The sequence below is a fragment of the Brachyhypopomus gauderio genome, chromosome 3 (assembly GCF_052324685.1).
Source record: "Brachyhypopomus gauderio isolate BG-103 chromosome 3, BGAUD_0.2, whole genome shotgun sequence".
Taxonomy (NCBI): domain Eukaryota; kingdom Metazoa; phylum Chordata; class Actinopteri; order Gymnotiformes; family Hypopomidae; genus Brachyhypopomus; species Brachyhypopomus gauderio.
Window position 1 is genome coordinate 30,406,854 of NC_135213.1, and position 22,321 is coordinate 30,429,174.

Here is a 22,321-nt window from a genome sequence, read left to right on the forward strand (position 1 = left end):
TCTGGGATCATCTCAATACTCTGGAATCATTTGCCCCAACCATGCCTCAGGTCCATGAGGAATTTCTAACCTTTGTTTTATGCCATGGTGTCTGTGCTCTACTTTGGCCCTAGGAAATAGAAATTAAAATGAAGGTTTAGTTATTTATAAAACATATGGTTAATCATGGTTCTATAACTGGACTGTTTGAGGCAAGATTGAAGCCGATGTAAAATACTCTACACACATACAAGATGATTACATATATTAGTTTTGTATTGATACATCAATAGTTCAAATCATTATGTTGCTTGGCAACCATAGCCTGCTATGAACAAACGTCATTGCATGTTGGAAGAATATATTGTGATTATTATTAATAATATGTAATAACATATTGAACATCAGTGTATTTGATATTAATGGATTTTGTTGCCATTTTCTAAAAGAAAATAAGCCACAGGAGACTTAGTTATTTGCAGTTAAGTGTTTTTAGGGGATTCTATAAACACCAACATGTGACACTCGAGATATGAAGCACGACGAACGTCAACTGTGCAACACTGAACGTTTAATGAAAACAAACAAACACGTGAAGCTCCGTGCGGAGTGCAAACAGACAACACACCTCTCACACAGGCACGAAACTTTAGACAAAGACGAGCACAAGACACTGCGCGAACGCACATTAAATAGGTGAATAACACAAACCCTCGTGATCTCGAGACAAGGCACAGGTGCGACTACGAACACGCTCACGAACAACCCACACCCACGGAAGTACATACATGGGCATAACGACACGCAGACGACATAGTGGCACGCCCACAGGGAAGGGTCCGGAGCTGTGACCGTGACACAACAAACTATTTTTTCAAGATCAAAATATTATCAAATTGTGCAATATAAATGTTTTCCTCCCAAAGTTCAAGACTGGAGAAATAATTACATTCTACATACAAGCGGGTAAAATAGTTTTTTGTTTATTTGTCAATATGTACTGGTAATATAAATAAGTGACAGTTCTGCCTAGTTTGTTTACACAGCCATGTACACAAATGATCAACCAAAATATGCTCCAAAATGGCAGATAAACTGTTTTATTACAAAAGGGTTCTTTATGTTCACACAAGAAAAAACATTAATAAATCAACACTAAGGAACTGAAACTTCTACCAAATAAAGATCAATAAATAACATCACATTATGAAGATACACTTACTTACATCAGTACACATTTGCGATCGCAACTAGTCTTGAATAAACCCCTAAAATATGTGTTTGCACAAATCTTAAACACAGCTTTATGTGAAATCTCACATTTTAACACCTAAAATTGACACATGAAAAATATAGATATATTTCATATAGAATTAATATGGTGTATTAATGAGCATTTCCTGACATAGTACATTTAGATACATATATGGATTTTCCAAAAAATGTACATGTGCAATATAAATTCTACTTATAAACATAGCTTTTTTTTCCAAAAACATTATTATTCATATCTGCATTTCCTTTAAGAGCCTCCTCTTTCCTAGTCAAATGACACTGGCCTCTATCGTTTAAATTTGGAACAAACTAATATGTGCAGCCTGTCCGTCATAAATGTATAATTAATGACTCGTTCTTTAATAACATTCCTTAACATTAACTTTTCCTGTGAAAGCATTGGTTTTACAGATTATAATCTTACATATGATTTTGTTTTACAGTTCAGTGCCTCCTCTCAAAGACTCCACCAAACCTCCAATGGGAGTGAATACTTACTCCTCACGTGTATTTTAATGAGGAGTGAGTTGAAAAGCATTCGTTCCTCAATAAACCTTGCCTCTCCTTACCTTTGATTTGCTAATATTCCTCTTAATTCATCAATGCCAGTCTCCACCAATCCAAGAACTGAACAGTTTTCAGTTAACTATAGTCTGTACAAATAGGGGCCTTTACAAATTCCTCTTCAAGGCTAACTTGTTCAGAAAGCACAAGGTCTATAGTTGAACCAAAATAGACCCATCCATTTTCATTCAAGAAGCTATACGAGCAGCTCTCTTTAATTAATGAAACTTTCCTGAGTTTATGAAAGTAAAGAACAAGAGACATTTACAAGAAAAAAAAACTACAGTATGTGTTTAAATATTTCAGGACTCCTAGAATGGTGTTTATTGAGTCTTCAGACAGCCCTGACACACACCTTGGCCAGAACTGGACTGGCACTCGCATGTTTGCTGGTCTGGCCTACGTCTACGCTGCTGAGAAGTTGGATCTGATGGAGTCCTCTCGTAGCTGACGATGTTTGCCATCACACTGCTCCCGCCGTGTCCTCCGCTCTATGGTTATTCTATAATTCTTCCTGAGGGACCAAGCACAATTTGTCTTTGTAAAGAGCAGAAAATTCTTTATCGTCATGCTTCATTCTTCATGTCTTTATTTATTACTTAAGGTCATTAACATAATTATTTGATGTTGATTTAGTGTATATTTCACAGTACGGAGGGCCCCATGCCGGTCGACCCTATCCACAGCGGCAGTTGTTGTGTTGTGTTCGTCCCTCAGGTGGGCGGGGTCTATGATCCGCCTCACCTGATGGTCGTTTGTCTATCTATATATGTCTTGTTTTTGTACCAGTTGACTGCTAGTTATTATATCCTTAATTTGGATCGAGTCACGGGTTTTTGGTTTGCACACGTTCTTCATTAAACGTGTTCATTTTCCCCTGAGACTTGGCGTGATTGCTTCCATTTTATTTCGCACTCCCTGCCCATCACAGAATAACCAGCCACCTTTTGGAAGCCGCCAGTCTCCTTTTCTTTCTCCTTTGTTCATGGTCATGTCTCGTGGTGAGTGATTGTCTACGTGGTGTATGTTTGTCGTGTCTTTTGTGTGAGAGTGTGCCTGGTCGGTCTCCCTTCATGTTTAAGTGTCTGTTCGTCTTGAGAACCCTAAGTAACATGGCAGTGACTTGAGCCTGTGACCACAGAACACCGCTCTCCCAGTGAAACTAAAGTGCCTCTTGTTTTGTTCATCCAGCATTCGTTAGTATGTCTATGTGTGTGAGTACTGTGTATTGTTAATGTAATGACATGGACTTGAGCCGATAAGAGAGTTTGTTGATGTGTGAATGTTTCATTGGTTTTTTTGTGTTTGTGTGTGGACAGGTGACTAGTGCGTGCTGCACGCACAGGAGTGTGAGTGAGAGACGCGAGAGCTTCTCGGCTTTTTTGCCTCGCTCTTCCGATATCCCGTGTTGACGGGTAAGGGCGTCCCTGTAGAAGGGGTCTCCTCCCCCCTGTGTTCAGGGGTTTTAATGGTCAGGTTAAGTGTGCTTTTGTGTTGTGTGTATGTATGTGTGCGTGTATGTGTGTGTGTGTGTGTGTGTGTGTGTGTGTGTGTGTGTGTGTGTGTGTGTGACGTGTTGCAGGTTGCTCCTGGCAGTGGACTGCGGCACTCCTGGACCTTGTGGGGTCTACCGGAGGGAGACCCCCCCCCTCCTTCTCGGGTGACCAGGAGGGCTCTGGGGCGGTTCTCCCAGCGTTGATGGGAATGCCCAGAGCCTCGGTCTCCAGCACTCCTGGGTTGATAGGCCCCGGGAGGCTGGGGTGACCCCTAGCAGAAGGCAGGGGTCAGCTCCGAGAGGAGAGGTAGGTTTGGGAGGTGGCTAGTGGGTGGTGTAGCCGCACCCCAGGGTGGCAGCCTGCACACATCCACACCTGTGACGTGTGGTAGCTTGGTGCTCCCAGTCCCCACACTTTTGTGGGGCTCAGCGGCCGAATGCCGGTTAGGGCGTGAGGGCCCTGTGACCGCCCGGGGCATCGTTTTATCTTGTTGACGGCCCAGTCGGTCCAGGGTCCCGCCCAGGGAGTTGAGCTAACCTGTTTGTCTTTATGTTCCAGCTCCAGGACTGCAGGGAGCGGGTCCCTGACTTGTCTCCGCCCAGTGACGGGGAGCTGGTGTATGTTTGTGTCGTAGCCCCAAGACAGCAGGGAACGGGTCCCTGTCTTGTCCCTGCCCTCCGTCCCTTTGCTCTGTTTTGTGTGCTGTCGCTGTGTGCCGCACAGCCGGAAGGGAGTGCGGCTTTGGTGGGGGGTACGGAGGGCCCCCTGCCGGGGTCTATGATCCGTCTCACCTGATGGTCATTTGTCTGTTTATATATGTCTTGTCTTTGTACCAGTTGACTGCTGGTTATTATATCCTTAATTTGGATAGAGTCAGGGGTTTTTGGTTTGCACACGTTCTTCATTAAACCCTCCCTTTTCCCTAAGACTTGGCGTGATCACTTCCAATTTATTTCGCACTCCCTGCCTATCACAGTATAGAGAATACTATAAGAGATTGTAATTAAATGATGTAATTAAAAAATCATCAAATTAGGGACACGTTTACTGTACTTCAATACTAAAGGTGTGTACTCTCCTAACAGTGACTTATATTCTGTAGATTTTGAAGACACTAATGAGTCAACAACATTTCCTTTTTTATCCTTTACCTAAAAAAGTAGAAGGCCATAAGTAGTGCTGTTCCAAGAAGACCTCCAACTATAATCCCTGTCACTGCTGATAAGCCTAGTCCACCTGCTTAGGAGACAAAATGATGTCATTAGTAAGGAATATTGCAATTAAGTTTATATATACTGTTTATATATAAACTGTATATATAAACTCGATAAATATTACAGTTTAAGCATCCTCCAATTTACCATCCAATTTACATGATTGGTCTGTAGGTTTTGTGGCTGGAGGTTCAGGTGTACCCCGGACAGTGAAGAGTTTCTGGTCGAAGTCAGGATTTATCTGCAAACTTCCATTGGTGCCAAAATAGTTCATAACAGTCTAACAAAAACAAAGACACAAAGAACCATGTCAAAGCAAGTATTGTTTTCCAGTCCTCTTCAAACTTTTACAAGTCACACAATACATAACAGGCCATACAGAATAGTGCAGACAAACATAGAGGCTGTTGTGTTTAACTTCGCAAGCCCATCATTTGGTAGGTGGGTGGGGTAGAACACAAATGCTTTTTTCTAGAAAGCTACAGGGTTTGTTTGTGGCAGTGTAGTGCTCTAATTTCCATCTCATTAAGCATACAGTTTACTTTTACTGACTGAATTTGTCAGAAAATGTATTAAGTGCCTGATTATTATTCAGTTCTGGTGAATAATTTAAGGCACTATGATATATTTAACCTTTACATAACAACTAAAGCTCTATTATACAATTATGTATAATTTGCATCCCGTATATCCTCACTAGTGTAATAAACTGTGTATTAACTTGTAATGTTAATAAAAGAGTATAACGTCAGTATTCACAGTGTTATGTACAGGGCGTTTTTCTTCATGTATTATCACTCCTACCTCATGGGTTCCGGTTTCATGGTTTGTCATGCTGATCACAGAGAAATCTCCGTTTCTATCACCATTGGCGTCCATAGACACCTGGCCAGCAATGCCTGTGCGACAGAATGCAAGGAATGTGAAAATTAATTAGCTGGAAGAGTCAGACATTCCAAGGAAAACATCAGCAAGAGTCGACAAAATTCCAGGCGGCCGATACAACGGGAAACCTCATCTGCCTCCCGCCGTTTGTGTTGGCATGGTCTGCAGAAATGGTAATTTCATCCCTGCGCCTGTGTTCCCAAATTCTTGACATTTTTAAAATATTATTTCATTTAACAAGAAAACATGACCCTGTTCCTGATGATTCCCAAAGAACATAACATTGTTATTTCACGTTTGGTTCTGGCATTGCGGTCAATAAAAGGGGCTTGAGCAGCAGACATGGCTGAGCACCTACTTTGTAAGTGAAGCTTATGAATGAAAGTGGAAAGAATACTGGAAACTACTAAACTGAATTAAATGTTCCAATGTGAATTCTACAACCTTATATGTACATAATTCTCATTAAAAGCATTAGCATTAATATTAAAGTAAATATTAAGATGTAAAAGTAAACTTGAACATTAACCCTAAAAATGTGCTTTTTTTGCAGCTGTTTACTTTTCCTCCATCTGGTTCCATCACAGATTTGTTTCCCACTAAATCAAACTGGTCAAGCCACATTTCTCCAGAAACACATGCATATAAATAACGGCTGGTCAGTTTACATCAAGAAAGGTCACGAGGCAGTCCAAGGCAGTACGTCATAGCTGGATCATCCACAGCTTTGTCATTCTCTTAGACCCATAAAACAAAATGTTTTATTTTAATAAGAGACACTGATGTCACCATGTACCTTCAAACGTTCGGTTCCACATTCTTTGTGTGATCTCCTTTCCGTTCTTCTTAGTGTAACCACTTTTCATGGCCTCATCTAAGGCAAGCGCATACAGCAGCAAAGCATCATGGAACCCTTCCATAAACATGTTGATCTGCAACATATCAAACAAAGACACAAAGAGAGAAACAAGATTTAATTCAAAAAAGCAAATGCAATAGTATTAAATTACATTGTCATGTGGACCAGGATTAATAAAGTAATGACAAACACCCAAAATTCAAATGAAGATTAGCCTTCCACTCATGGACTCACTGACAGTCGCTACTGTACAGGTTATGTGATGTTTAAAAGCTTATAAGTGGACTGATTTTGTCTTTGAGGTTTTCTAAGTCCCTAATACTATAGGTCTTGGTGGCCTTTAATAGCATTTTTTCACAGTGAACTGAAAACTGTAAATGTCAGGAATATACCAAGAAAAATGTGCTTTAATCCCAAGCAGTGGGATGGGTGTGCAAACAACATTTAATCCCAAGTGGGAGCATGGGTATGCAAACATCACTTAATCCCAAGCAGGACATGATTATGCAAACAAAACTTAATCCCAAACGGGAGCATGGGTATGCAAACAACACTTAATCCCAAGTGGGAGCATGGGTATGCAAACAACACTTAATCCCAAGCGGGAGCATGGGTATGCACACAATACTTAATCCCAAGCGGGAGCATGGGTATGCAAACAACACTTAATCCCAAGCGGGAGCATGGGTATGCAAACAACACTTAACCCCAAGCGGGAGCATGGGTATACAAACAACACTTAATCCCAAGCAGGAGCATGGGTATGCAAACAACACTTAATCCCAAGCGGGAGCATGGGTATGCAAACAACACTTAATCCCAAGCGGGAGCATGGGTATGCAAACAACCTAGCTTCTGTCACCAAAATCACACACAACCTACAGTATTTTGATCATAAATGTAGTATAAGATGTAATCATGAGGTGGAGTCAATCTAGAACCGCAGCTAGCTAATAAAATTGAGCTGTTTGCTAATAAATGCCTCCCCTGTCAAAGCATCTGTCAATAAGAAGTGCATTAGATTAAAACGTTGAAAACACTAATAATAGTTACTTATGTTATCACAGGGACTAATGGTTCATTCCTGTGTTACGGCATGTTGCGTGAGTGCTTCCCAAAGCAAACAATAGTAAAACCCAAGACTTAGTGGGGCCGCTGCTTGGGGGAGATTCGATAACTGGCGGCTGGGATCGCTGTATATTTACATTCACCTTTCTCTGCCTAATAGGAGTGGAGCAGCAGGAAAAGCTGATTCAGTTATACAACTGTTTATATGCATATTCCTTTCTTGCAAGTGCAATCTGCAGAGGAATCTCAGCGTCTTCTGATGATAACAAAGCCTGCAGTGTTTTCACAGGAAGTGAAATTCAGCAACACAATGTATTTGAATGGACATTCCACATTTGAAGTATGTCGTTCTTTTTCGTTGCGAAACATAAACCCCACTGACACTGGAGATCAGGCGCTGTTGGTAACAGTTTTTGCAAGAGCCTATACGTGAACTGCCTGTGCTCAGTCATCAGCTTTCTAGCCTAATTTATAAAGGACCTCTAGATATGCAGTGAAAAAAATCTTTGTCCATTCTTTAAAGCTGTACTTGTGACAGAAGATATAATAATAAAGAAAAAACAGTGGCAGGTCGCATCCCTGCTGTATTTGAACCAGACACCAGCTTTTAGGGGCGAACAATTCCTCGAGCAAGAGCCAGTGAATCCTCGCTGAAAAGAGGAAACACATCACTGGGCTGTACGTCATGTGCAGGCGGCTTGACGGTGGGAGCCAGGTTGCTGGGGAGAAGTCAGCCATGAAGACCACACAGGGCTTTGGCCTTATGTGTCATAAGAAAGAGATGTTGAAGCAGGGGGTTACGTCTTCCCTGGAACGAGGCCACTGTCATGGGCTTTTGGATTTATGCTCTGCTACCTCACAGTTTGCAGCCTTTTTAAATGGAGCAATCACCCTGGGTTACTATTTTGTAATGAGGGAAAACACTTTACATTGCTTGTGGTGATGTTGTGTGTGTGTGTGTGTGTGTGTGTGTGTGTGTGTGTGTGTGTGTGTGTGTGTGTGTGTGTGTGTGTGTGTGTGTGTGCAGTTGACCACAGTTCTTGTAAACACCAGATTCACTGTCAGAGAATAAGAAAAAGAAAACTGTAGCAGTTGGAGAAACACAGTTGAAATGTCTTTGAGGGGAACCAGTACCTGTGCACATTTATGATCAAGATCCAGGAACTTAGAAGGACTTCAGCAAATTGTTAGTCATTGCTATATGCATGACCAGCCGAAATTAAATTATGCTTAAATCTCATTCGATATAAGGCTTTTGCCTGTAGCCTTTCCATAAGATGGATTAACCTTAGTGACCAGCACCAAAATGAGCAACCACATGCCGATTTCTCCGCTCTGGTGCAAAATTACCCAGCACTGTCTTCCTGTCACTATCCTGCAATGCAGCTCTGATGTACATGTCAGAACAAAACCCATCAATCATGCTGCGCCCGACACCCTTGCATTATGGACCTGCAGATCTCACGATTGGCTCAGTGGGAATTAGATGGAATGAATAGATGTGAAGTGTTCGCATGCTTTCAGAGTGCCTTTAAATAATGCTCACACTGAAAAACTGAAAAAGACAGCTCAAATCACTCTGGCACTCTTAGCAACATGAAAAAGGTTTTGTTTGCTCTACACAAATATTTATGTATGCTTAAACTGAGGTCAGAGCATCTAATTTTATATGTGACTCGGAAATCACATATGCATGTCCATTTGAAATGGATGACTATAAAGAAAACAACTCAAGTTCATACGAGACAGAAAAAGGTCCAGTCAGCATCTGCCAGCAATTGTACAGAGTGCTCTGTCGCCAGCGTACGGCCTCTGATATGTCCATTGTTCCCGTTGTCTCTTTTCCCTTTGTCCCTATTTCTTGCAAATTTTTCATAGTCAGTTCATGTCTCCTTAATGGTCCAGAAAAAAATTGTCTGTCCATTTTGCCCCAGATAAAAGATTAGTCTTCTGAGGAAAAAGGCAATTACACCGATCTGCAGACTGGTCCAGTGAATTGGAATTCAACAGTGAATTCCCTTATTCACTCCACTGATGTAAAAGAAAGGCTCAATCAACTGTTTTCAGGTATAGCTGCCTTTTAAATTGGAATATTTTTGCAAGTTGTTTGACTTTTGAGTGATGTGCATTAGGTCTTGGCATAAGATATAAACTGCTTAAAGACAAACCTTCACTAACAACCGTGAAGGGTTTTGTAACAGTCTCTAAACAGTCTGCCATTATTGTTAGAGTCTAAGCAGACAGCCTGTCAGAAATACCAACAACTGTGATAAAAAGTCCAACTAATTGAGATAAATTTTGTTGTCAAGCTTGAACTTCATATATCGCTAGTGCTATCCTTGTAAGAGCTGAGATAACGCCAGGACAAACCAACAATCTAGAAGAAAAGATAACATTGGTACATGCTAATCTGTACATTTTCAGTGATGTGTAACTAATTGCTTGTTTAAAAATATCTTGACTGCTTTTGCTTTTGAGTGACTTGAATTATTCGTTTATGATGTAGGATCTCGTGGGAATTTACTCTAAACAGAGTGCTCAAATGAGTGGCTTTTTGTGTGAAGGCCCTCTGAATAACGATCCATGGGCAAGGAGCTTTGTGGAAGTTAGAAGCTGAATGTGTTTGTCCCTTATCTTCCTTACTCAGTTCTGCTCATGGAGGGCTAACCGAGACAGAGACACAGTTAGGAGTCTGTCCACTTTGCCCAAGAGGAAGAATTCATAACCTTTGCTGATCTGGTCCTTCTAGGCTTTAGTCTTCCATAGTGTGTATGTAGCAACGCAGAGAAAATGTTATTTTATTACTCATCAGTCTTATAATGGGCTTCAATTGTGAGGACTGGTCTATATGTATTAGAAAATCTAATAATGAAAAAAAATTATAGTTATTCAGTCAAATGTTCAGTTAATAATTGTTCAGTATACAGAAGCATTGCTGTCGAATATAAGATGGATAACATGCTAATAACTGTGTTTATATTGTAGATAATCAAAACATTTGGCTTCATGAGAATATGTCGCCTGCAGCTCTACATATGTGATAAGTACTGAGCAAATGGGCAGGCCTTTTCCCTGGCTACAGGCATGAATTGCTGGAAACAGTTTTGGGTGCTCATAAGACCACGACCCACTGTAAGCCAATCCAAAAAAATGTATCACCTTCCTTAATGAATAAAGCGTGCATTCTTCAGCCCAGTCAGTAATTTAGTATGCATCAACACATCACTGGACTCAGCAAAATGAACAGATGGTACAAGCCCCTTCTGCAGGAAATCCAGCTCCTGACATATTACTGATCTTGCAAATCAAGCGTAGATTTCTGGCCACTAAGACCATACTTGCATAGGGGACGTGTAACTTGAAGAGCTCGCACAATAAAGTAATTGTGCCTGGCACTCTGAATGGTCTTTGTTCTCATACAGTAGGTTGGTGACTGTGGATTTTGATGAGCCTGCCCCAGTCTATGGTCCCTAACCAGAGAGCAGAAGAACTTCTCACTTCTGTCTCTCCTGCTAATCTGGCAGCTGAGCTGCTGGAAATAGGCAGGGACCCCACTGAGCTTATTAACCTCAGCGCGCCGATTCATCAGCAACTATTTGTTTCGGCATGACGGCTCCCGCTGCCTCCTCTGACAAATGGCTGAAGGTTTTTCAAGGGATCTGACACGCCACTGACAAAGAGCCAGGCGGAACAGCCATGTCACTCCTAGGACTCGTATGAGCTTTATGGAACCACGGGTCACCCCATTCAGGCTTTCATCAGCACAGAGTAAATGTAGTGGGCTTTGTCTTTAGAGCTTTGGGCAGCCTGAAAGTCTGCTGCTTTCTCCCACCATATCAAACACAGGTCACAAAGACAGATCTAAATAAACCAAAGTTCAAATGGAGTTAGGAATAAGAACAGGTGATATGGATAGTGCTTAAACTGGTCATTTGGTCAGCTGTCAGTGTGTGACAGGGCCGGAGTGGCTAATCGGGAAATTCGGCAGGATTCCTGATGGGCTGGCTCATGTCAGTCACTAGTTTGGGCCGAAAAATAATTTTGGGCCGGATTTGGGCATGAAACTCCCGGGCTGAAAAAGTGTCCCACTCCGGCCCTGGTGTGTGATATGCCGTTTGATAACTAAGTAAACATGTCAGCAAGCTTGAGTATTTCTGTAGATTAAATTATGTTTCAGTAATAATTGACAGTGAATTGTGAACTAAGACAAAAACAAGAACAGCAATTGCATTTGAAGTTACATGTTAACAAGTTTTTTTTCTGCAATGCCTTTGCATTTATAGTATTTCTACCATGTAAGAGGATGAATCATATGGTATGTAAATCATATTGAACAATGGTGGCAAATCTGGAATACCTTTCTCAATCTCATCAACTAAACACATACTGTGGGAGCCATAAGAATCAGAACAAATTCTTAAAACTGTACAATGAGGCAGTCAGGACTAGGACATGCTGTACTTCATAAATACAAGTGGACAATACACTGTCAATAGAAACAGAAATGTTGTTTCAAAGTTTCACAGTGCTAAGACAACCGGCAGGTACTGTTGACTATGTAGATGTTTGTGTGACCCTCCAATGTTTTCCTAGACCATACCATACATGCTGGGTTGATGCTCCTTTAAGGGCCTGTCCAGCTCTTCTTGTGTAATGGGTTATGTGCTGGTATCTCCTCCTTGCTCTTTAGATGCAAACCTCCTTGCAGCGACATGCATGCATGTGCCATCCCATAGGAGGTGGACTCGTGCAGTCTGAATTGGTCTGCAGGTACCGCCTCATGCTACCAGTCATCACAAGTACACTAGAAACATGACAAACTATGGCACTGTAGAGAGGAATCAATCAGGAAAGTTGGCCACCACCACTGTGATGCCTCTCCTGTACACCCCTCCTCTACACCCCTCCTGTGCACAAGTAAGAAAAACTGGTGGCTCCAGTGGTAATTCATTTGATGTCACATCATGCACAACAGAGCCAACAGAGAGCATGTACACAGATGTCAGATAAATATGGCTATATTATAATAATAATTATTAATAAAAAAACTGGCTCGATGGTATCGGCTGACTTGTACGGTCCACTGTGTGCATGTTTGTTGATGCTTGTTTGTTGTTACCATTGTTAGCGTTGCTACTCCCTCTTGTTAGCAAAGCCTTTGCTAGCTGTTTCACCTGTCTCTTGTTTTCCTCTCATTATTGTGTGTATTTAAACTGTAATATGTTGCCCTCTGTTGTCTTTGAATTGTCCTTGAATGTTCGTTGTTTTCCCTGCTCTCTCAGCTCGGCCCCCTGGCACCTTGACACTCCACTATTGTAGCCCAAGCTTCATTAGCAAAATATGCCAAACATAATATTTTAATGCAATGATGTAAGTAATATATGATGCAATTAATATAAATAATAAATTATATCTTTTACTGTGATTACACGTAAATATTTGCAAGTGAACATTTACATGTAATGTTACATGTAAATAGTAACCAGTAACCAGACCTACCAGTACACAGCATTATTGCACCACTATCAAAGACTTACGTACATTACTGCAGCCTTCACATACATCGAGTCCTATTTTCTGGTGGGATTTTCTCATCTCCATAGAGAAATTCTCAAACTCAGGCTTGGTGGAGCTCAGCAGTGTCACCGTGTACAGGGAAGCAAAGGCGGCCTTCGCTTCATTGTCGAATCGGTCTCCTCTCCTCCATGATCCATCTCCTGTGAAAAGTTGTTTTGTTTATACATGAACATATCACAATATATAGATCGCATGTTAGATGGGTTTCTTTTGGCTGAATGTGGCAAAAATGTTTAATATGTACTTAATATGTAGACAGCCTTACATTCCTGTTATAATTTGATAACATCTTTAGTGAGATTGAAGAAATGTTAATGATAACAATAACAAAGTGTAGAAATTGCTAGAATTACAGTAAACAGCCCTAATATGTTTTGATCTAAACATTTCATTTGAATGATCCTTTGTATTTAAGAAATAATTACATCATACTTTGAAAGTGACAGATTACTCTTGGAACAATCGTAGATTCTTTTTAGGCATAGTTTATCCTGGACTCCAAAGGAACATCTTGATGTCCAAACAAAATGCAGAAACTGCTTTCCTGAACCAAATGCTTCTGAGGCTCCTGAATGTAATCTGTGTCAAACAGAGGAGCTGGAAGCCCTAGCTTTGCTTTCACTTGGACAGCCTCAGTCTGGCAAGGGTCTGACTGGGAAAATGACACAGAGCAGCGGAGCATCTTGCCTGTGAAGATAAGCTGCGTAATCTGTGCTGAACAGCACCAGCAGATACAGAGTTTGGAGAAGCGTACCGTAGGAGGAGGAGTTGAAGAGCTCGATGTTGAAGAAGACCCTGTTGCCGGTGGTTAATCTCCGTCTATGGGCGCTCAACATGATCTCTCGCACTGCGTCTGCATGGGTGCACATGATCACCACTGCAAAGATATCAAGGGTAAAAAAAACAAGAGCAGAAACGATTTTTAATTGAACTGGTGCAGCATTTTTGGGTTTGTTGTTGTTGTTTTTGTTTAGCTTTTTTACTGTTTGCTCAAGCAGTCAAATGTAGTTGTGATAATGATGATGATGTCACTGTATTTACCCATTCTTTGGCAACACTTGGAATATGCATTTCCTTATTTTTATAGCTATACTTATGAGGATAAATTGCTTAAATGTCCTTTTCTGATTATGTTTATGAGATAAATGGAGCACAATAAAGTGCTCCCTTCTCATAAAAGATTTATAGACTATAAATCAAACACACATAAGTACCAAACATTTTAAAAGTATCTGAGAGTTAAACCCATCACCTGGCCCTCATTCAAAGGTTACATCAGCAATGATTTCATAATAACAGACATATGTCAATTTGAATGTCATGTACAATGTACTGAAAAAAAATGCACAAAACCGCTATGCCATGTAACTGCAGTATAACTTAATTTTGACCTAGAAATATACTACAAAAAAGAGAGTTGGGTGGATAAAATATTTTCCCATGGAGCAAGAGGGTCAAAAATAAATAAACAAACAAACAAGCATGCAAACAGAGGTTTGCAAAGTGTCCCATAAATAGGAAGATTCAGAGTTCTGGAACATTCCCCACAACTCTGTCAGTGTAGCGCGCTGCCTGAAATATCCTCAACTGAGTGGGACAAACTTCACCTCAGTACTCCTGCTCTATGGCACCTTTTAATTACAGAGTGTGCAGCACACTACGGGCCCTGTGTCCACTCGCTGGCCATTCCGTGGGGTACGGCCCCAGCCAGCAATATTTCAAAAATCTGGATTTTCCCACTGACGCTAGTTTCAAATGAGCTGAGGAATGCAAGGGGGAACACATGGCGTCCTCACTGTCGGCTGTGGCACATTTCATGTGCCCGGGGTCATTTTAAAAGCTCTGAACCCATGCATGCAAATTATGTTGCTGTGCAAATTTGTGGTATGCTGTTAGTGACATTAAGAGGCTACGGTCTGGTCCTCTGCACATCAGTGCAGAATGCAGAGTAAGAGGAGTGTAATGACATATCTGCTCAGGAAATTGACTCATTTGTGACCCAGGGTCTCATCTGCAGGCCTGCACTGGGCCATCGCTGGGTTCAATGCTCACGTCATTTGGTGTCAAAACATTGTATTTCATCCTCATTAAAGTATTCTTGATTGACTGTAACAAACAAATCACAGTAATATACAACCTGGCTTGTTGGTCAAGTTTCATTACTAAGGTCCTACAAGAAATGGTAGACAGAAAGAAAGAAATGGCTATATTCCAGAACTTCCACAACACCTTTAGATCAGACGCTGAGAGGTAACCACATGTTTGCAAAGCGTAGGTGAATCTGAATGTAACTTTCTTGCATAATTCTCTCTCTGACATACGTATTGTACATTTCAAGGCCAAGCATCCAAGTTTAAAGCATCTTGAACTGAAACGTAAAACGACTTTTGTAAAACTCAACCCAGTAAATATTTACACAACACATTACATTGTCTTTCATATGTTTTGTATTCCTAAAAGACATGCACATGACATGTCATATGGCACATGACTAGTCCTGGATGTAAAATCTTCTTGTGTAGTGACAGTAAAATGGACAGATGATCTGGTTCATCATCCATCATTCATGTCTTTGTTGCTACATTACCAGTATGACGTGTTTGTGACACAGGACCCCATTCACAGTGGAATTTGTTTGTTTTTTTTTTATTGTGACAGCAATTTGTTTTGTCAAAGTTGTTTGATTAAACACTCACAGACATAAACACATACTCTCTCACAAATACGAAAAATCAAGAAAAAGGCACAAACCCAATTCAGTGCTGCCCTGCCACAAGTCCAAGCTAGAAAACACTTAAAGGTGTAGATTAAAAAAAACAGCACTTAAATTTGGACATGAGAAATGCCTCTGAAACCTCTCATGTGTTGCATGTTACTAAATCCAGAAGTCCCTCATTAATTAATAAAAAAAAAGCTCAAACCACATTAATGACTTTTTGACTATTGTATTTGTTCTGGTTTGTGTAATTTGAATTTGGAAGGCGAAGCATTAAATAAGGAAATGGTTCTTGTGGGGTCTTTGGCCCACTGGTCTATGCCCTTCTAAACCCAGTTGTTGTGGACATTAAACAGACATTTTTGGTGTTTTTGTTTCCCTTGTAGCTCCTCCTTAGTCACTGTCACCATTCAACCATGTATGGAACTGGAAGCATCTTCCAAAGTAACGGTGAGGTGAAGGACACATGGCCGACTGGGGTGATGATAAAGACTGCATCTGGAGCTGAGCTGGCTGAAGTGGTGGCCACTGCTCATGCAGAGATATCTGCAGCATCACTAAAGATTGTAAATCCAGCCTTTGGCCATATGGATAGGTTGACCTAGCATTGTAGACCACGATAAGCAGATTAAGCAAACCTAAAAACACAATGCCAAGCAATGGGCAGGAAGACTTGTGTGAATTTGATCAGCACGGGTTGAGACATGAGTTGCCAAAGAAAAAAAACACGAGTTGCTCTGCCCACAACACCAAGGAAAACTATGCAAAACTGTGTTCACTGGGTTGCATAAGCCGAACATCGTGATGAATAGGAATCCCACACTCTGTGGCTCTGTGAGCAAAAGGTCTGAGGATTCAGGAAGGAATAAAATTCTGAGGTTTGCTTCTACAATGAGCACAACAGTCACACACAAAGGATAAGAGTGGAAATGAGACTAAGGGTATATCTTTAGGAGGTGTGCATAGACAATAAAGGGTGTATTCTACTGCCTATAGGATGCCATGGTAATTTGTAAAACTGCACTCACCTGCTGGGAGTTGTAGTAGTCTTGTCTGTTAAATACCTGTGTTCATTACTTTAAGTCAAAATTGATTACATAACATTAGCAATAACAACATCTATATAGATGAAGTTCCTTTTAGTTACATTTTGATATGCAGTAGGGCAAATGTCAACAAATGTCTTGAATATGAATGCTTGAATATGTCAACAGATTTACATATTGACTGATTTACATAATGTAATTTCGAAAACAAATCTTGATATTGTGTATATATATAGTATATATGAATTTCACTACAACAAATGTTTTACGCTACAGCAAATGGTTGGAATATTTTAGTGGTACTCTATTAAGAAAACATTATGACAATTTGTTAATTACACATTAAAGTACTGACAGGTGTCTTGTGTTTTCTTGGTTTACAGACAGAATGCTTACACTGGTTTCTCAGTTTTTGACTTGTTCATGGGACCCTGACAAAGACTCAACGAGACAACAATAGGTTCGAAAGAACACCTACATGTTAAACCTGCAGAAGTATTAGCATGAGAAACATACCAGAGAGAGAGAGTGAACCCCTACAAGAGTAGTTCAAACTTCACATGGGCCACTTTCTTGGGCAAAAAACAGGAAATGTTATACCTTGGTACCAACACATGGCTTTTGTTGGTACTTGGCAGATATCTAAAAGAACCACTACCAGGAAGATATATAGAATATTATTAGATCAGCATTCCCAAATTTGATTCTAGGCAGGCCAAATGTTAGACGTAGACCTGGAGGTCTACCACCCTGCAGAGCTTTATTCCATAACCTGGCACTAATACTCAGATGCCACTATAGGCCTCGATTAACTCAAGGTACTCATCTTGCAGTGCCTTGCTGTAGTCTTTCCTGAATGCACCGAGACTTATCAGTAGACTATCATGCCTTTGTAATATCATACATGCCAGATATTCAGGGCACACAGTGTTGTCATATACCACCTGAAGTGATTAACCTAGCCACCTTTAGATAAGGTAAGGTCAATTTTATTTAAATAGCACAATTAGTATTAAAGTACTGTACAAAGGACACACTACAGAGGTTCCCACTGATTGACCATCAGTGTGAATGAGGTCACCCGACTGAAAAAGGTGGCAAAATACTGATATACTTTAACAGCATTAGATGGTTCAAGGTGATAATGGAAAATCTGTTAAACATTCACAGAATACCACTGGCAGCCAGTGAAACAGAAATCTGTTTTCCAGGCAAGTAAGAGTAAACATTTGACACGCAGAAGAAGCCATTGTGTGAGAAAAGTGTTATAGGGCTCAAACTCTGCTGAGAAATTCCTTGTGCAGATGGATCTTAGTGGCAATGTCTAGATGCTGTTACATGAAAAGCATGTTAAATAGATATGTTCTCTTCCTCATACGTGGCTAAAAAAGTATAATGGAAAGGATGCATAGATTTGTATTTGATCCAAACCAAGCTCAGTGGTATATAGTTTTATACATCACAAATCACATATCAGAAACTCTGTCAAATCCAGGCAAACCACTTAGCTTCCTATTTCACATCTTCTTAGAAAGGTCACAGTATCTTCATAGGCTTCCATTCCATTCATCGTCCTAAGAAAAGTCACAGCATCTGTATTCATAGATTTCCATTCATCATCCTAAGCAGCACTAAATATTGTGAGTATACGTGTAATTAATGTTTTGATAAAGCTGTTATTATTCAGCACCCTGAAGTTACTGTTGAAAAGCATTCTATACAAAGGCTAGCTATGCTACGTTTTTCAGGTATTTTGTATTAATGACTTAATATATATGGCTTAACTTATTTTTCTAATATCTTTTCCTTTCAGACCTTAGTTTCGTTGTAATAGCAAAATACCAAACAGTCAGAACATATCATAATGCATCATGGAGATGTGTATGATGAAACAGCAGTAGGAGGATAATTATAAACGCCATGGTATTATTTAATGACTGACATTTGTCACCTTAGGTGTAAAATGTAAACCAATCTCTGTTATAAAGTCCTAAGAAAACACTCAGATGAGGAATACAATAATGCCTATATGCTATTTTCTCAGGTGACCAGAAATGGTCAAAGAAAATAAGCAAAGGAAATTCTAGCAGACGAATGCGTATATGCTGGTATTTCCAATATGCTTGGATTCTAAAGCATGTGCAAATACCTTACGTACAGCAACGTCCAGATCCACAAGCCCATTACTACTAATGCTATTGGATATGCTAGCAAAGCACAATGAATCACAAGACTGAGCAAAAGTTAGATCAGAAGGGATATTCTGGGATAAATTTGTATAGCTAAACAGACATCCTTCTAATAAATGGAGGCATTTTCTGGCTGTTGCATCTAGGTATAGAATACGTTAGATTTTTGGCTCTACTATGCTTACACTTATTGTATTTGTGTCCATTCACTCTACACACAGTAGTGTTACTGTATTGCACATTGATGCATTACTAATGATCCCTATTTATCATGGTATTGCAATCATAAAATATTATAGAAAATGATTTTAGTGCACATTTGAGATTAATCAACTATGGCATTCTTTAAACTAATTAACCATTTTTAGTTTAGTTTATTTTAGTTAAATTTGAACTAATTTCTAGAACAAAATGCTGGTGACCAGTGATATACAACAATAAGAACAGCTTTTTCCAAAGCTGAAAGCTCTAGTCTTCTGATTGAAACAAAAATAACTTCTAATTTAAATAAATGATAATAAAACCGTCATCTATACAACAGTTCATAGTATTCCTGCATCTATGCCTAGATTTATAAGGTACCGTATAAATGCATTTGAGAGCCGGGCAGATTTTTTTTATCTCAATTGCATGATCAGCACTGGAGACCTCTAACTTTGCTTTGCTTCTCTGGAGGTGCATAGGTTTCTTTTTTAATCCTGTGGGTGCGTACGGGAGTGCTTAAGCCTCTAAGCCTGCAATTGGTACCTAAAATTCCCAACGTTTGCCAGTACTGCACGCCTGTCAAAATTCTTATCATATTTTCCACATGCACTCTTGTGCAACTCAGCTGACCCCTTATCTATCTTGAAAGACAAGTCACAGTGTCTGGAATACTTCGTCCTAAATTGCTATAAAGAGAACATTAGGCTACACAACAATATCATACCCTTACTTACAGTTTGCATATCAGTGGGTAATAAACATTAGAAGAGAAATCAACAGTATTTAGCATCACTTTGTAAGTCACCTTACGTTTGCTTTGTGATGTTTGGTCAATAAGTGATAACAGTGTAACTAATCTGCATCATAGAAAGTTAATCATTAAAACGAAATCATCTTAATTTCTCTAGGATGCTGTTACTACCTTCATGCTTGTACATGAGCTTGATGAACTCGTCCAGGTGTGTCTGCGATGCACCAGTATCCATCACATACACAGACATGTCGTGATCCTCTTCCAAGAGGACGTGGACACCTTCCGCTGTGAAGTAGCAGTTTCTCTCCTCCTTGTCATCTTGATATATCAAGAGTACGCTCCTCCAGCCAAAGCGCTGGGACATAGCCGCGAACGTCTCCGCCATTTTCATGTAACTCGGAGCAGTTCGTGTCAGAAGCGAGAACTCTGAGTTTTTATTGATGAAGCCGTACGCTAACGCACCTGCGGACACCACGGGGATGTTCCAGTGCGACGCCACCCTCACCACGGGAGCGGCGGCGTACTCGCAAACCGGACCCAAGATCAGGTCGGGTCGGGCATCTCTCGCCCGGTCCACAAGCGCGAACAGAGCATCCACCCCACATTCTGAACTCACATACTGAATATTAAAACTTAAACCAGCAAAGTGCCCTTTGGCAAGCTGCTGTCTTGCGTACTCTATTGCTGGAGAAACTCTTGAAATTGAAAAAATGTAGGAACTGTTTTGAGGTAAAAACACTAGTACGTCGACGTTCTCATTCAGTGCACTTGTCTTGACAGAAAACCCAAGTACCCAAATAGAGATGCAGAGATACGGGAAATATAACATGTTGTAGTATCTTTAAGTGTTCTTAAAGAAGTTGACGGAGTAGACTGTGTAACTTTTTCTAAATACTTTCTTTTCAGATTAATTAATCTTACTCCAGTAAACTATAATATTGGAGATCTCCGCAATTAAACTTATGTTAAAATTCCACTCTTTTCGGGATTTCGAATGAATGGCGCATGGGTCCTGTGGGCAAGTCCGAATCTCCAGAACCCTTCTTCTCTTGGTAGGTCTTCTGTGTCCCTATCTAACTCTCCGGCTTTTCTTTGTAATTCCTCTTGTTTCAATATGATAACTGTGCTGGTCGTTACCACACACGCTGCAGTTGGTCAGGAATTTTGAAGCATCCTTTTCATTATTATTCCTGCGTCATTTGTGTGCAGCCCACCTCTCCCTTAAAGTTACAGGATCACCTCTCACAAGCTTTACATTGAGCCTCACCTCCACAAACATGGAGCTGTCTGCTTACGCACACAACCAACACTTCACATTCTGTATGTTTTCTGTGAGTTTTTGATTTATCTGTCTGTTTGTCTTTATACACACACACGCACTCTCTCTCTCTCTCTCGCGCGCGCACACACACACACACACACACACACACACACACACACACACACACACACACACACACACACACACACTACAACTATATACATACATACATATACTGTGTATATATAATAGATAGATAGATAGATAGATAGATAGATAGATAGATAGATAGATAGATAGATAGATAGATAGATAGATAGATAGATAGATAGATAGATAGATAGATATACAAGTCACTCTGGGTTTTCGAAGGCAGTGAGGAGTTACCTATTTTATTTTAAAAGAAGTTATGTGCACTTCCCAATTTAAAAGATTAGCAAAAAAAAGAAAAAGAAAAAAAAAGAAAAAAAACAAATGAAACGACACATTAAGACCATATACTTTATCATAAAATGCACAAAATGTAATGCAGAACTAATGCATGACTTAAAACTTAAGAACTAAAAATCAACTGGAGTACATGTGGAAACGGAACGTTATCAGCGACCTGTTATTGATAAACTTGTATGTATTTTGTAAAGCATATTTACCCTTCACTGTTTCGTGTCACCGACAAAATACTCGCATTTTAATCGGAACAAAATCGTAAAATGAAAAATTTCGTGTACAGCGACATCTAGCGGAAAATACACTACACTACAGAAACGAACGATTAAGGCTCTGGAATCCGAGTTCAGTTCAAAAGAAGCTAGGTTAAACGTCCTATGAATTATATTTAATAGAAAACAGCCTATTTCAACTTTTTATGACATTCCGAAACTTCAACATGTGTTCCATTTCCATTATGGAATTTCTTAATGCAAGATCACTGACCAGTGTTCAATTTTCATAAATAAAAGAAACATGATGAGGTCGATTTAGCGTGCTTCATTAAGGTGGCACGCTGAGAATGACTCACCCAAACTCTCCAGAAAAGGCACAGTGTGTCATTCATAACGCTTCTAAATGGTGTACGACCTCGTAGCAATTGGTCCTGCGTGGAGACTACACATGACACTTGCTGCACTCTGAGTTATTAGTTAATTCTGGGTTTACAGAAACAAATACCTACACACGTTTCAGTCAACAGGCCCTTTACTGGGGGTTTTCTTTAGCCTGTAATTCAAACTAAATT

General features: G+C 40.2%; 1 protein-coding gene across 6 annotated transcripts; it reads right to left on the reverse strand.

The window, feature by feature from the left end:
- Positions 1–574: 574 nt before the first annotated feature.
- On the reverse strand, positions 575–20,987 carry npr3 (natriuretic peptide receptor 3). Of its 6 annotated transcripts, none has more exons than XM_077001083.1 (8): positions 19,995–20,987; positions 13,672–13,794; positions 12,882–13,057; positions 6,210–6,345; positions 5,333–5,427; positions 4,730–4,808; positions 4,466–4,550; positions 575–2,332 (listed from the first exon to the last, which is right to left on the reverse strand). In XM_077001083.1, exons 1-8 carry the CDS (start codon positions 20,653–20,655, stop codon positions 2,224–2,226), a joined length of 1,464 nt encoding a protein of 487 aa, XP_076857198.1. In that variant the 5' UTR covers positions 20,656–20,987; the 3' UTR covers positions 575–2,223. The 6 variants fall into 6 exon arrangements, with proteins under 6 accessions (XP_076857198.1, XP_076857197.1, XP_076857194.1 ...); XM_077001082.1 differs by having other exon boundaries at positions 4,466–4,553; XM_077001079.1 differs by having other exon boundaries at positions 4,676–4,808.
- Between the last annotated feature and the right edge of the window lie 1,334 nt (positions 20,988–22,321).